The following is a 14,282-nucleotide window of genomic DNA, read 5'->3' as shown; positions in this document are numbered from 1 at the left end:
CAAAGACAATTTGTTTTTAATAAATGGGTCATAATCACTTCTGAGTAATTCATGTGACTTGTCTCCTGCAAGAGATGGCTGGAAGTTGTCATTACCAGAAAAGGCTTTTCCACAATTTCATCAATTTCTGCAAATATATTATATATATTTTGTACCAGTAGCTTCATTTGCAGACGAATTTGCTTCGATATTCTTTGGCCGTGTGGATAATTTTGGCTTGTTGCTGACATCTGGTGTGAATTTTATCTCGTCCCCATTAAAAGAAAAACCCATGACACATCTAATACTTACTTTACCTCCAAATAATATGGTGGCTGACCCGTATAAATAGAGATACAATAACAAAAATGTAATAAATATTGGACAGGATGCTTAAAGACAGCGGGTGTGGCTTCTTGCACTGCTGGGGGTCCGATGTGATGAAGGTGTCAGGTGGCTCCTCATAAGATCTCCGGAGAACCTGGACAGAACCATGGAGTGATGGTAGGAGGTGCACTTTGTGTGTGCAAGTGGGGTCATTAACAGGGCGAGGTCACGGCCTGGTGGGAGCAGATTATAGTCATGAGCTGGATAATGGAGCTGGTGTGTGTGTATTGATCTAAGTTAGTCTATGGGGATTCATAATGCGGTCTCTAAATCTGCCTAATGATGAGCTGTGTGGGGGGAGCCTCGGCGAATGTGTGTATTTTGGAGACAATCCTATAAAGCCACACACACGTACATGCACACACAGTCTTCAGACTTGTTCATATTCCAGAAATGGGAGCTGTAGTCTAAGCTGTAAGAGTTTCTACGTGATTAACTCGTCATTGAGGAGTCGACTCTGGTTCTTTCTGGGTTGTTAGGACTAAATTCATTATTTATAACCAATAGCCATGCAGTGTGCTCCCTTTTTACCAATGTTTTGCTTTATATCTGCGCTCGATTCACAAAGCAGATTGCACTGAATACGTGGAGACTAAATCTATTTAAGCACACCCGTCAAGCCCAGCAAATTGGAACAACGTTTTTTAATCTCTAGTTAATGTTCTATATTACTAAAGAGATGGGAATGATAAACTCCTTCAACTGATTCATTCGGAGATAATAAGCATTGAGTCATGTTAAAATAACCATATAGCTTTTGATTAGAGAAATGATTTTGAAAAATATGAAGCACGTTTCAACAATTGAGTATAAATTGATGACATCCCTCACCTGTTTCTTTTCTGTGGGTTTTTTTTTTGTAAACTAATAGAGCAACTTTTTAACCTGCTTTTAACACAATCTGCATAAAGAAAACATCTTTGGTCCTTGACAATTTGAAGCTATTGACCCTGATTGCAACTTACATAAATGTACGTAAATGTGAGCGGACGCTGTTAACTCTGCAGTATCGGTTTTGCTTGCTGTAAACCAGATCCTGCAGGGTTTGCTCAAACGCGTCGCGGGTGGCAGTGATGGAGGGGCTCACTGCGGGTGTATCCATGTGTGTGTGCAGGGTTCAGCACCCGGCCCAGGTATGTGAAGGTGTTTATCAACCCGAGCAGCCACAAGAAGGAGGCCGTTCACATCTACAGAGACCATGTGGCTCCTCTTTTTAAGATGGCCGACGTCCGCACTGACATCACAGGTTGGCTCGTCCCGCTGCTTATCTCTTTCTGCTACGCTTACGGCCATTCAAGTTTAGCAGTTTATTTTATTGTGATAAGAATCAGTTCAATTGCTACAGAAATTTGTTCTGTATTGGCATAAAAAAATAACAACAACAACAAAAATATGATATGAAATCTCTGTGTGTGCGCTTAAGTGTCCAGGTCCAAAGGTCAGAGCTAATGGCAGTTTCTGGTCGCTAGGTAACCTGATCCTGGAGGCGGAGCTAAGTCCATCTGTTAAGACAGAGGGACACAACTTCCTCTCATCTCCTTTCCCTATTTTTTTTTCCCTATTCTCATTTTCTTTTCCTCTATCATCTTCTCTACGATTCCCCTTCTCCTGCTTGCATCTCCCTCTCCTCTTTTCTCACAGCTACTCCTCAACTCTCTCTTTCCCTTCTCTCAGCAGATGGCACGATATCCGTTGTCCCACTTTTTCTTTTGGCAGCTATCAAGCACACACAACCATGTACATCTGACCACACACATGCATGAACACTTTATCTTTGTCCATCTCAGTGACTCTCCATCTGCTCACCTCTCCTTTTTCTCCCTCTGTCTGTCCCTGCGTGTCTTTCTTTCTGTCCGTCTCTGCAGTAACTGATAGGAAGGGTCATGCTCTCTCAGTGATGAAGGAATGCAAACTGGATGAATACGATGGGTCAGTTGTTTCTCTTTTATTTCTCATATCTCTTGATTTTTATGAAATAAAATACATGTTTTGGAATTGAAGTTTTCTTTTTCATTCGAAATCTTGTTTGTTCATCCATAGTTTTGTGTGAAGGACTATGCAAAACATTTTGGTAGCTAAACCATTTTTTTATGCCATATATATTTATTGGTACCATTTAGATGAAAAGAACGTCATTTAACCCAGCTCTGGGTCAAATATGGATCGACCCTCGTTCATTTTGACAGTAGATTTCATTTCCATCCTCAAAATTAGGTTACAGTGGATTATGTCTAACATTAAAACTGAGAAAGAGTGATTTAAAAACTCACAACTCACCTCCAATGTAGGTGAGTTGAAACTGATTACAAAACAAGGGGTTTTGTAATCTCCTTGTTAAAGTTTGAATGTTGTGCACATTTAGTTCTGTACTAGCTACAATTAAGCCCAACATTTTTCAAACTCCTGGCAATTATTCTTATTTAATAAAGATGTTTATTTTTTTATAGGAACTGACCCATACATTTAAAAAATAAGCCATAACACAGTGTAAAAAGTGTGTCAACTAAAAGATAAAAAAAATAATTGTTTTTGTCCCCATTTCACTAAAAATTGCATCGTATTAATTATCCTTCTCATTAATTAGAAATCTTTCGACATCCCTTCTTATAACTGCTGAGCAGCTTTTTGCGTGTTTCTCTGGTGACGATCGTTGAGGTTGAAAGTCTTTCTTGCCGTTTCCCAGTTCATATGGGGGGCACTCTGACCGGGCCACTCCAAAACGTGTTTATTTAAAACTCCTGGGTTATTTTAAGACATAATAACCCAGGAGTTATTCCGTGTGGAATTGACCAAGTGATTACAGGTGACTTTACAATTCACACGATAAAGTTTGATGTAGTTTTTTTCTCCTTGTAAAAACTATCTGACGTGTCAAATCAGTCGAAGATGCAGCTTTGATGGAGCTGTTGGACATGTATGAGTTTGTGACGCACTGAAGTGAGACGTGTAATCAAACAGAGGTTTACTGTGGGAGGCTGACACTAAAACACACTGACCCAGACTGATTTCTCTCTCACACACGCATACGCACACGCACGCACGCACGCACGCACGCACGCACACACACACACACACACACACACACAGGTTACATAAATCACATTGACCTGCCCCAGAGTGAGCTTTAAGAACTGCTTCACACTGTTTCAAAACCTTGTGTTCTTGAAGAATATAAAACTTTTATGAAGCTCTTGTCGCTCTACCTGTGGTTGGGTGTATAAGAGTGTGTGTGTGTGTGTCTGGGTGTGTGTGTAAGCAGCTTTTGTGCTCAGCACTCATAAAGCTTAATGTGCTTAGAGAAGATTAGCTCAGCGTTGCTAAGCTAGCTGCCGCGTTTGTGCGTGTGTGTGTGTGTGTGTGTGAGGCTGCACTGGTGAGGATTTGGTTGAAACCTACATTTGCCAATTAGGCTGACTGTCACCGTGGCGACCAGAGTTTCAGGTAATCCCATCCCCAGGAAGAGGGGGAAGGAGGCGGAGCCAGTTTATCTCCTATTTACTGCAAACACAGTCATGAAGATGGAGCGTCTCACTGCATAGTGCTAACACCACACTGCTAAAGTTAACTCTTCTCCAGCTTCACACAGCTTTTATATTAAATTTGTCATCTTATATTTGTAGAAGACAAATATAAACCAAGGGGCCTTGATCACAATATTGAATCATTCATTTTTGTACAAAATACAAGCATTAAAAAAGTTGACTGAACTATTAACTGAATTAATAAAACTATATTTAAAACCTTTTCTATTAGAGAGTCGCAACTTTTCAAGATTTTTATTGGAGTTTAAGGAAGTTTTAAAGGTTTACAAAATGCCTTCACCTTCACAATAAGAGCGTAGAGTTGTTTCTTGCATCCATCTGTCCTGATGGAGACGTGTCTTCACCTGTCCTCCAGCGTGGTGTGTGTCGGTGGGGACGGATCGGTGGCGGAGCTGTGCCACGCTTTGGTTCTCCGAGCTCAGCTAGATGCAGATTCTCCAGAAAACCCAGTGAGAGCAGCTCTGCCACTGGGGATCATTCCTGCCGGTAAGACCTTTTCATGCAGCAGAAACGCAGCCGGGCCTGCGGGAAGCTTCACGAGTTTTCATTTTTGCCTCAACAGGTTCTACAGATGTGGTTTCCTGTTCAGTCCATGGAGTCAGAGATCCAGTCACAGCAGCTCTCCACGTTGTTCTAGGTACGGCCCCTTTGTTTCTAACTCAGACCAGGTCAGACTTTATAGGTGGATTGTTTTTTTTTTCTCCAGCTCCTGCACACAGTTTGATGTGTGTTTTAATAGAAAAGATCCCATAAAAATGTCTCCGAAAGGGTGAATGTTGTTTACAAATCACCAACAAACATCAGTGCAATATATTTCCCAATGAATATTGACGTGACTTCATTTATCTTTATTGTCAGAAAGCACGCTTGCTTTCTCTCCATTCTGCATCACCAGTTTGAACATCTGTGTTAAATACACTCTGTCTACTTTACGTCTATATCCTCAGGTCGTTCGGATTGATTTCCGCCCGCAGTAAATCTGTTGTTAAATTCAATTTGTTCAAACGTCAAGGTGAAAACCAATCAGGAGCTCTTATCGTTTCTGAGCTTCAATGCGATTGGCTGTCGTTCCATTTGAGTGGCGAAGGGACCAGAGTTTAAAAAAAACAACAAACATGCAGACAGATGGTGGTACTGGACTCTGGAGGGAGGAAAACGACAGATGTCCGACTGTCGGATCGGTTTCACTAAATCACAGGTTTTCCCTGCTGCTTGTGGTCCCCCCCTCCCCCACTGACCTCTCCTCACCTCTCTCCATTTCCTCTCAGGTAAACCTGTCGGCCAATCGGTTTGAAGCAAGGCGTGTTGTTGTTTTTGTTTGACAGCTTCTGGTGAGATGGTTCATCATGCATAATTAATACTGGTAGCTGGTGTGTGTGTGTGTGTGTGTGTGTGTTCGCGTGTGTGTGTGTGTCTGTGTGTGTGTGTGTGACAGAGAAAAAGAGAGAGAGAAACTGGGAGTATTAAGTGACACTAATAGGAGTAAAATCTGAACAACAAAGAGCAGTCAAAGTAAAGCAAGATGATTTTCCCATAAAGATGAACTGAATCAGGCTTTTATTTCCATAAATCTGATCTGAATTTACTCATAATTTGCTGATAAATCACCTTCTCATGCACTGTTTTTTTGTTGTTGTCATCAAACTTGGTTTATTTCACTCTGAACCTTGTCTAATAACTCAAAGACTTATTCCCGGACAGCTCTTTCATCACTTAATGAAGCTCAGTTGTTTCCTGAGTTAACCTCTTTGATGCTGTGGCACTAAATGTCTGCCTGGTGTTAAGCAAAAATGTTCTTTTGTCACAGAACAAACACAATCTTCAATGTATTTTATTCAAATTTTATGTGACACTAAATATTGTATTATTGTAAAGTTAAAGGAAAATAATTTCAAAATATTATTAAGTTTCAACATATTTTGCAAGGAGAAATGTAAAAAAAAAAAAAAAAAAAAAAAAGTGATTCACAGTGTTGTTTCGAAGTTGCAACTTCCTGAGTTCAAATCCCAGCTGATGACTTTCTGTGTCAAGTTTCCAGCTTCTTTTACACTTAAAAACCTTAAGTTAATTTCTCTCACTTAAATTACTCTTAGCTCGGGGTGTGTGTCTGTGTGCGTTGAGTGTGTTTTGGTAAGCCCCTGTGATAAAATGGCAACCAATACAGTTTGTCTGGCCTTTCACTGGAGACACGCACCACGCCCCCTGTGACCCGAAACAAGACGAGGCAGCTTTGGAAAATGAACAGATTCATGTCAAGCCTGTTTTTTCTGGGCTTTTGAAAGAACTCATAAAGAGAACATTAATATTAATATTAATACAATGTGAATGTATAAGATAATATTAACACTTGTCGTTTTCTGCATGCCCGCCCGATCACTTGCTCATAGAAATCTATAATGCAGACCTAAACATTATGACGACGGATGGAAATGTTTAAGGTTAAGAAAAAGAATATTCCAGATTTTTATTTTTTATTTTTTCCCCTCCGTTGTTTACATTGCTTATAAATATTAGACAAGCCTTTAAAATTAGCTGTAGGCTTGATCTCGGTGACACACTGACCGTGTCAGCTTTAATCCCGCTCAACACATGGAGCTCCACTAACACACTGACAACAAGCCATATGGTGAGGAAATCAGATTCAGCCAGAGAGACAGGCAGACAGACAGACAGACAGACAGACAGACAGACAGACAGGCGGTAGGACAGACAGGTGAGGAGACTGCAGTTCAGTAGGTTACAGCAGGTATGTGGCCAGATGGCACGCTCCGTGTTTGTGTTTGGTACCGAGTGTGTGTGACAAATTGTGTACACCCATCTGGAGGTTAATCGAGCATTTTCTCAAAAGGACGTGTTTATGAGTTCATATTAAATGAGATTCTTCTTACTCCATTTGCTTTATGGGTATTTCTTTTTTTTTTTTTTTTTGCCTCCTGAGGTCGTTGGAAAGGAAATCATGAGCGAGGTTCTGTGTTAGAGCATTTTATCTGGGTCTCTCCACGCATGGAACCATTCCAGGAACGAAGTGAGACCAGAAGGCGTTCTTGTTTGAGGTCACTATTAGTGGCCATTGCTTCCTCGCAGCTATATTTAAACATGGCTCCTGCTATTGTAGTTCTTTTTGCTGTGAACTGGTGGCAACGTCAAATTTCAATAAATTCTGGGACAACATTAGACTATAAATATAACATCATTCTGTAAAGCAATTTAGAGGACAAACCGGATTTTAAAATCTGAAAAGCTTTGTTGTATGTTTGTAGTCGACTATAAATGAAATCAGTTGCAACCGATGACATTCGAATGCCATTTAATTATTTATTTGATAATTACAGACTGCAACTGTGTGGGATTTAATCTCAGTATTAATCCAGCTGTTCTGTGAAGGCTTCAGAGGTTTCGTAGAGAACATTACAATAAATGTATTAATACATTGTTATTCAGGCAAACTCAGCCAATAGGTCCATGCTGGAGGGACTGGAGAGAGCCATCGCCACAGGGAAGCACGGTGGAGACAGAGTAGTGCTGTGTGGGTCCCATTCAGGAACAGAGGAGCTGATGAGAGCAGGATGGATGGAGCTACACAGATGACAACTTTGGAGAAAAAAAAAAAGCAAACCCTGCTGAGGCGATGAAAGGCTTGAGGCTGCAGGAGGTTCACCTTTCAGCAGGACAGCGATCCAACACAGCTACTGTGGAACGGTTTAGATCGCAGTATGTTCATGGGATAGACCAGAATTCAACTGAGAATCTGACTAAATTTTCTGCTAACAAAAATGGGCAACAACTTCAGTGTATGCACATACGAAGCTGGTGGATATTTACCTCCCAAAAAACGTTCCTATTTTGTCTCTCACATAATCTCCCCAATGAAAACGCTTAATTCTGTGGTAATAATCTGTCAGACGTTCAGCTGGTGTGTTTACTTTTCCAAGGTGTTTTTCTGTTCAATTTGGTCTTTCTTTTCTTTTTTTTGCTTTGTGCTTATCAAATGCTATTAGATTACGCTGAGAAGAAAAGGCAACAAAATGACAGATCAGCGATTTCTTGGAAGTGCTGCCTGTCTGAATGTCTCTCCTGTCTGTGTTCAGGTCACCTGCAGCAGGTGGACATGTGCAGCTTCTCGTCCAGCGGTCAGCTGGTGCGTTTCGGGTTCTCTGCCATGTTTGGTTTTGGCGGCCGGAGCTTAGCGAGGGCAGAAAAGAAGAGGTGGATGTCATCGTCACGGCGACGAGAATATGCCGTGGTGAAGACCTTGGCCAGGCTGAGGTGACGCATTTTCTTTCCTTTTAGTCATTTAAATGTTTTACTTCATAAGAGGAAAGGATGGCAGTCAGTATAAGTGACGATACTATTTGAACATGTATTTTTCATGGTCCTGTTTTACATCATAAATGAGTCAAATTAAGTTGATTTTCGTTATGGTGAGCTGAAAATGAAGTGTTTCTTTTTCTGTTTGTCTCCATCAGGCCAGAGGACTGCCAGCTGTCATTTTTACCTGCAAAAAGCTCAGAAAGCAGTTTGTTTGGACAACAGTAAGACGCATTCATAGATTTTCTTAATGGTTTTAAGGGGAATAGAGAATAGAGAAATAGTAAAATGTTAACATTACTGGATTAAATCATTTTTCTCTGTAAGTTATTTAGTCTGTTATTTATTTAATGCTATTTATTATTATTATTTTTTTTTTTTTTATTTTATTTTTTTTTTTTATGTAATTGCTTTATTCCTATCAGCTATAGTTTGCTTAATGTGGCACATTTAGTTTTTCCAATAATAAAAGGAAACTGTCACCACTAGAGGGCGATGTTTTACATTTATGATGTGATGCGTTTTGTCTTGCATAGTGCCTACACTGAAACAGCAGTCAAACTCTGTTTCAACCATGACTTCATTTCACAGTTTACCTCCTTATTCATTGATGCAAGAAAATATCTAATTGATAAAAAATGTAAATACCATTTTGATCACCCAGTTAAAACTGGATGAAATAGACTAAATTGATAAAAGAAACACTTCCTTACTGTTATTTTTTCGGGAGTTTATTTATACAAGATACAGAATATTAAAATGTGTCTCTGGTTATTGAGGGGGGTTTATGAAACTGTTTTATTTTTTTGCAGATCTGAACAGTAAAGGTTAAACATCTACTTGTATTCCTTGTATTTGTGAAGTTTATGTTCAAAACTAGAACAATGTCTTCATAACTGGTTTAATTGTTGTTTCTCCTCCTTTCTTTTCTTTGTATATATATATATATTTATAAATGTCTGTGAACACACCTTTTTTAAATACACCCTCCCTCGTCCATTTTCTAGAGACCAGGGCGAAGACAAAGAACTGGACACAGAGTCAGGTGAGGACAGCAATTTGCAAATGTGAACTGAGACCTGAGCGGGTTTAATTTCCTACCTCTGTTAACAAACCCGGCTTTACTTTGGCTCGCTCTGATTGGTCTGTGTTGAAGCAGAGGAGTCTTGGATGACCAATCAGGGTTTGTACCTCAGCATCAGCGTCATGTCTATCCCCTGTCTGAGCCCACACGCGCCCCAGGGATTGGCTCCAAACACCAGGTATACCTTAAGCTCTCAGTTTTATAATACCTAACTCTCTGATAACTCTCTCTAAACTTCCTGTTTGTGACAGTTTAGACAATGGCAGCGCCTCACTGATCGCAGTAGGTAATGCTTCCAGGTCAGAGTTCATCAAGCACCTCAAGCAGTACACCAGCTCTAGTGGACAGGTGAGAGGAACAATGAAGTAGCATCAACTATCAGAGCAACTTATGCTAAGGATTAATTCTACATTGCTACATTGTAATGTTAGTGTGTCTTTTAAAATATTGTTTTGAATCTTAGATTTAGGCTTTTACATCTGATTTTAAACAGCATCAGTTAGAAAGTCTTAAACCCTAATCTAAATACTGAAAATCATGATACCAATTAAATGTTTTTATATTTAGATTTTGAGGTTAGTGACAAGCAGAAAAGTTGTCAGTCACATTTCACGGCATACCAACTCCATCACAAATCAGAAACAGTATGAATACTAAACATATTAACCTCTATTATTGAATTTAAGAACGTGATGCTCTAATGCCACAGTAATAATACTGTAATAATGTTACTTTGATCTCATAGTACACTATGCAGGTGCTTTGTCTGCACTAATGAAGTTTTACTTTGCTCGGCTTATGGGATGCTTGAAATTGCTACATCAGCAGGGCAACAAAACCTGCTTCAAGATGAATCCAGCTAAAATTATTTCACCACCCGAGGACATTTAAAGACTCTGAATATAGTGTTGAACTTTGATCCTCAGATAGCCAGTAATTACGGTAAAAGTGGCAAAATGGCAACTTACTCTCTCCTGACACAGCAGCACGTTGTCATTTATACAACCTTCATCCCAACACACATGTCCTATGCTGTAAAATATAATGAGTTCACATCATAAATTATCCACACATACATAACATGACTTGATGTTTCAGAAATATGGTTCAGTTTTTCACATTTGTACTCGCTTACCTTACTTTAGTTTGGAAGACTAGAAACTGTGTTTAATTTATATGAGCCAGCAAACCTGTACTGATAATGTAGTTACTAAATAGCTGTGGAATCATTGACTCAGTCTGTGTAACAGGTAGCGACTGGTATTGATCTTTAATGATGGCGAAATCATAATTTCTTTTTATGAATCCTCTACCATTTATAAGTATCCGTATTCCTAATATGCCTTCTGGTCTTTCTTTTTCTGAAATCAGACATCTGCATTTCGTCCATTTTTTCCTATTTTACAGTCTAATGATGAGAAGTGTTGTTGTTTAAACCAGCAGTAATAAACACCAGCGGGACGCAGTCAGGAGCACCTTGATGGGATTTTCATCAGCTCGTGACCTCGTCTTCTTAAAACTCCACCTCTTTCTAAGGAAAACTAAATAGTTATCATGCAGATTAGCCTGATTTAGCATGGCTTGCTGTGGCTTGAGAGACTAAACGTTAACCCACTTTCTAAATATACTGACAGTGTGACTGACGGTGACTGTCCAGCAAAAGGGAAAAGCACATTGAACTGAGTGACCTACATTCGGTTAGCTACCATGTAAATATAGAAGACATCAAGTTCAGCGACGACGTCAGGTTCTGACTGACTGGGAAGATTTGAACATCGAAACCCAATCCCATCGGTTAAAGTTTGTTTCTGCTGTAAGAGGTCAAATGTTTTTATGCTTAAGCGGGACCTTCTCACTATTGGGCTGTTTCCTCTTAAGGTTCCCAGAGCTGTATAATGTAGCTGTATAATGTATAATATATATATGTATATATATATATATATATATATGAAGAAATAATGTCCATTTCAGAATAATGTCCTCATACATTACATTATTGTATTGTAAACATTATTGTATTCTGTTCTCATCAGTCTTTTCAGCAATGAAACAACATACCCAACATTTAAAACTTCTGTCTGTAAATCATGCACTTTGAGAGATAAAACACAAAGTTGCAAGAGGATATAAACCATATACTTAAAAACATTTTTTTTGATGTGAATAATTGTAAATTATTTTAAAGCCACAGTCATTCCAAATAATTGAAAATTGTGACAAACAAAATGGAGCCGTCGGTCTAGTTGAGAAACAAGTTGTTTTGTCATAGATTATAATTTCTTGATGTTAAATTGAATTTCAAGCTACTTTGAGGTAAAAAAAAAACAAACAACAACAACATCTAAACAAACCACAAAAAAAGACAAAGTGACTGCTTGCTTATATGACACTTTCTAGTGGTTATTTGCAAATCAAACGGAAAAGACAAAGAGAGAAATCCTCCCAAGAAACACCTGCACGCATATGGATCGTCACAATGCTAGTCTCTGCTGCCCCCCACTGGCGCCTTGTGTTATCACAACAGAGGACAGTAAATAGGAAAGGAACCCGACGCACCAGAACAAGCTGCTTAACACAGATTTAAAAAGATCCACAGTCTTCACCAGCTTAGCTTAGACACACATAGATCCACAGTGACGTCCTGATTGTCTTTCTACAGTTTAGCTTCCCATTCGTGGAGACGCACTCCGTGTCGGCGGTGAGGATTCGACCCCGATCACTGATTGGCTGGTCTGAGGAGGAGAGCGAAGACGAGGGAGACTCCAAAAATACACCCATCATCCAATCAGAGCGAGCCGCTCTGCCCTGGAACATCGACGGAGAGCTGGTGGAGATCGCCAATGAAGTGCTCATCAGGTGGGACTATCTGTGTTTCAGGACTAAAACCCAAATCACTAGTGATTCCTTGGATTTATTTGATAATCGCTGTTATGTCACATAAGGTCAGTTCACCCAAAACACCGTCTTTTTTATTCGTGGGAGTATAGAAAGATTCTTTAAATGCATCTGCTTCAGCCAAAAAACTTTCATTCACACCTTAAAACAATCAACCACGACTAAAGCTGGCCAGTTTTAAGTAATTCTGAATGTAAAGCAGATTTGTAAAAAGACAACAAAGAACCAACTTGGGCAAAAAATTTTACTGTTTATTTCCTCACTTTTGATATAGTTTCTCTAAATCTGCTAGATGAAGTCAGTTTGCATTAAGTCTCCCTTCCAGCATCTATAAAGAGGTTCCACAAGCTGCTGAGTTGGGTTCCTGGGTTACCATGCACATGTGTTTTTGTGCTGAGAAGACAGTCAGACATGCTGTTTCTCTTCCTTTATTGCCTTTTGGAGTAATCACTCTTTTCTAAAGTCTTTTATCCTCAAGCACCCATATTAGTACTCTTCATCCATATAAGGTCAAATAAAAAAAAATCCTGTCATAAATATGAGCAGCTTTCCACTCAGTACGCTCTCTGGTGCTTGCAGACACTATCTTGGGTTGTAGTTGCCACTGAATATACATTGTTATTAATTGGTACTGGGCTCTTTTAAGTGGCATCGTTGCTGTTGTGTTATTTGTCACCTCGATTCTCAGTTGCCTTTTTTTTCTCTCTTCCTGTCGGTGTAGAAGCAGACTTCCTGGGTCTATTATCTAGATCCTATATCTTCCTCAACTCTCTTCCTTTCTTTTTTCTCTTCTCCGTTGCTTTTCCATCATGTCTATTTTGATTTAAATGAAACCACAGCAATTTCTAATTATGTTTTTTTTTTTTTAAGTAAAGAACAGAGAGAACTTTAATGCTCCATTTGTAAAGTAAATTTGTTAGGTTTCTTCCTATTGCTATTCGGCTAGACACAGTTAAAATTAACTAACCAAATAAATAAATCCAAGCAACCTTTGAACAGCATTTAATACAGTTATTCTTCAAACTGAAAACATCTTTAAAAAACTATCTTGAGAATTAAAAATCAACAGACTGATGCCATGTAAAAGATTTTAGGTTGCTTTACTGAATTGCTCCCTTTTTTGTAGGATGCATCGTAATCGCTGTTTGTGTTTAGGGTTCATCCGAGACTCATCACTCTGTATGGGGAGGAGGTAAATGAGGCAGAGTCAACCGTCACCTGCAGCTGCATCTGAGAGCGACAGGAAGCGCCAGCTTCTGTCACCATGGTAACCAGTCCCACAGACGATTCCTAGATAACGGTTCTTACTGCCAATGTTACTGTGATATAAAGTGACAAAAATTGTTTGTCAGCTAATTGTCTGGCTAAGAGATTTACAGAAATAGACCCATATCATCACACATCCTCCACCGTACCTAACAGTGGGCATCTACAGCAGCAGCTCATCTCTGAAGTTAATATGTGACTTATTATAAAAGTGGCTAATAACCCTTCTTTTACATTTAATGTTTACAAGTCTCATTTGTTTTAAAAACTCCACATTCTGTGTTAATGTTGCTTTCTACACAACACAGACGGTGTTTGCGTTGAAATTACTCACATTTTTACCTCATTTTTACTGATCCAAAAGTTTTATAAGTGAATATTTCTCAAGATTTTTGTTTTGTTTTTTTTCCACATTATTCTGTGGTCATAATAATAATAAAAAAGAACAAATGTTTAAATAAAAAAAAAATCCTTTATTTTAATAGGGGAGTATTGATAAAAGCAGTGAGACGCTCCAGTGCAGAACAAACTTTCATAAAAAATAAAAATGTAATAAAACATTCAAACACTTGCATGATGTGTATTTCTATGACTTGTAAAAGACAATGGATGAAGTTGTTTCAACACTTTGCATTCACAGAATACAGGAAGTTAAAATAATGATCTGATACATTTTACTTTTCTAAAAGCCTCTTTCAAGTAAATGTCATTTATTTCTTTGGCAAAGTCGGTGGAGTTTCATTTTAATAATTTTCAGCGTTTTCATTATGCATTTTAATTTCATTTCAACACATTGTAACTTGTAAAATATTATATAAATT

At 38.9% G+C, this 14,282-nt stretch overlaps 1 protein-coding gene across 1 annotated transcript in view; it reads left to right on the top strand.

Annotated features, from left to right (window-relative positions):
* Positions 1–14,008, top strand: part of cerkl (CERK like autophagy regulator) — a 39,343-nt gene extending 25,335 nt beyond the window's left edge. The window contains exons 8-14 of the mRNA XM_016669025.1: positions 7,997–8,174; positions 8,375–8,440; positions 9,224–9,261; positions 9,373–9,478; positions 9,552–9,648; positions 11,960–12,156; positions 13,351–14,008. Of these exons, the coding sequence (XP_016524511.1) occupies positions 7,997–8,174; positions 8,375–8,440; positions 9,224–9,261; positions 9,373–9,478; positions 9,552–9,648; positions 11,960–12,156; positions 13,351–13,429 (761 nt within the window). The 3' untranslated portion in view covers positions 13,430–14,008. The remainder of the gene's footprint in view (positions 1–7,996; positions 8,175–8,374; positions 8,441–9,223; positions 9,262–9,372; positions 9,479–9,551; positions 9,649–11,959; positions 12,157–13,350) is intronic.
* The last annotated feature ends 274 nt before the right edge of the window (positions 14,009–14,282 follow it).

Source organism: Poecilia formosa, unplaced genomic scaffold, assembly GCF_000485575.1.
Source record: "Poecilia formosa unplaced genomic scaffold, Poecilia_formosa-5.1.2 Scaffold19, whole genome shotgun sequence".
Classification (NCBI taxonomy): Eukaryota; Metazoa; Chordata; class Actinopteri; order Cyprinodontiformes; family Poeciliidae; genus Poecilia; species Poecilia formosa.
This window is presented reverse-complemented; position numbering and strand designations above follow the sequence as displayed.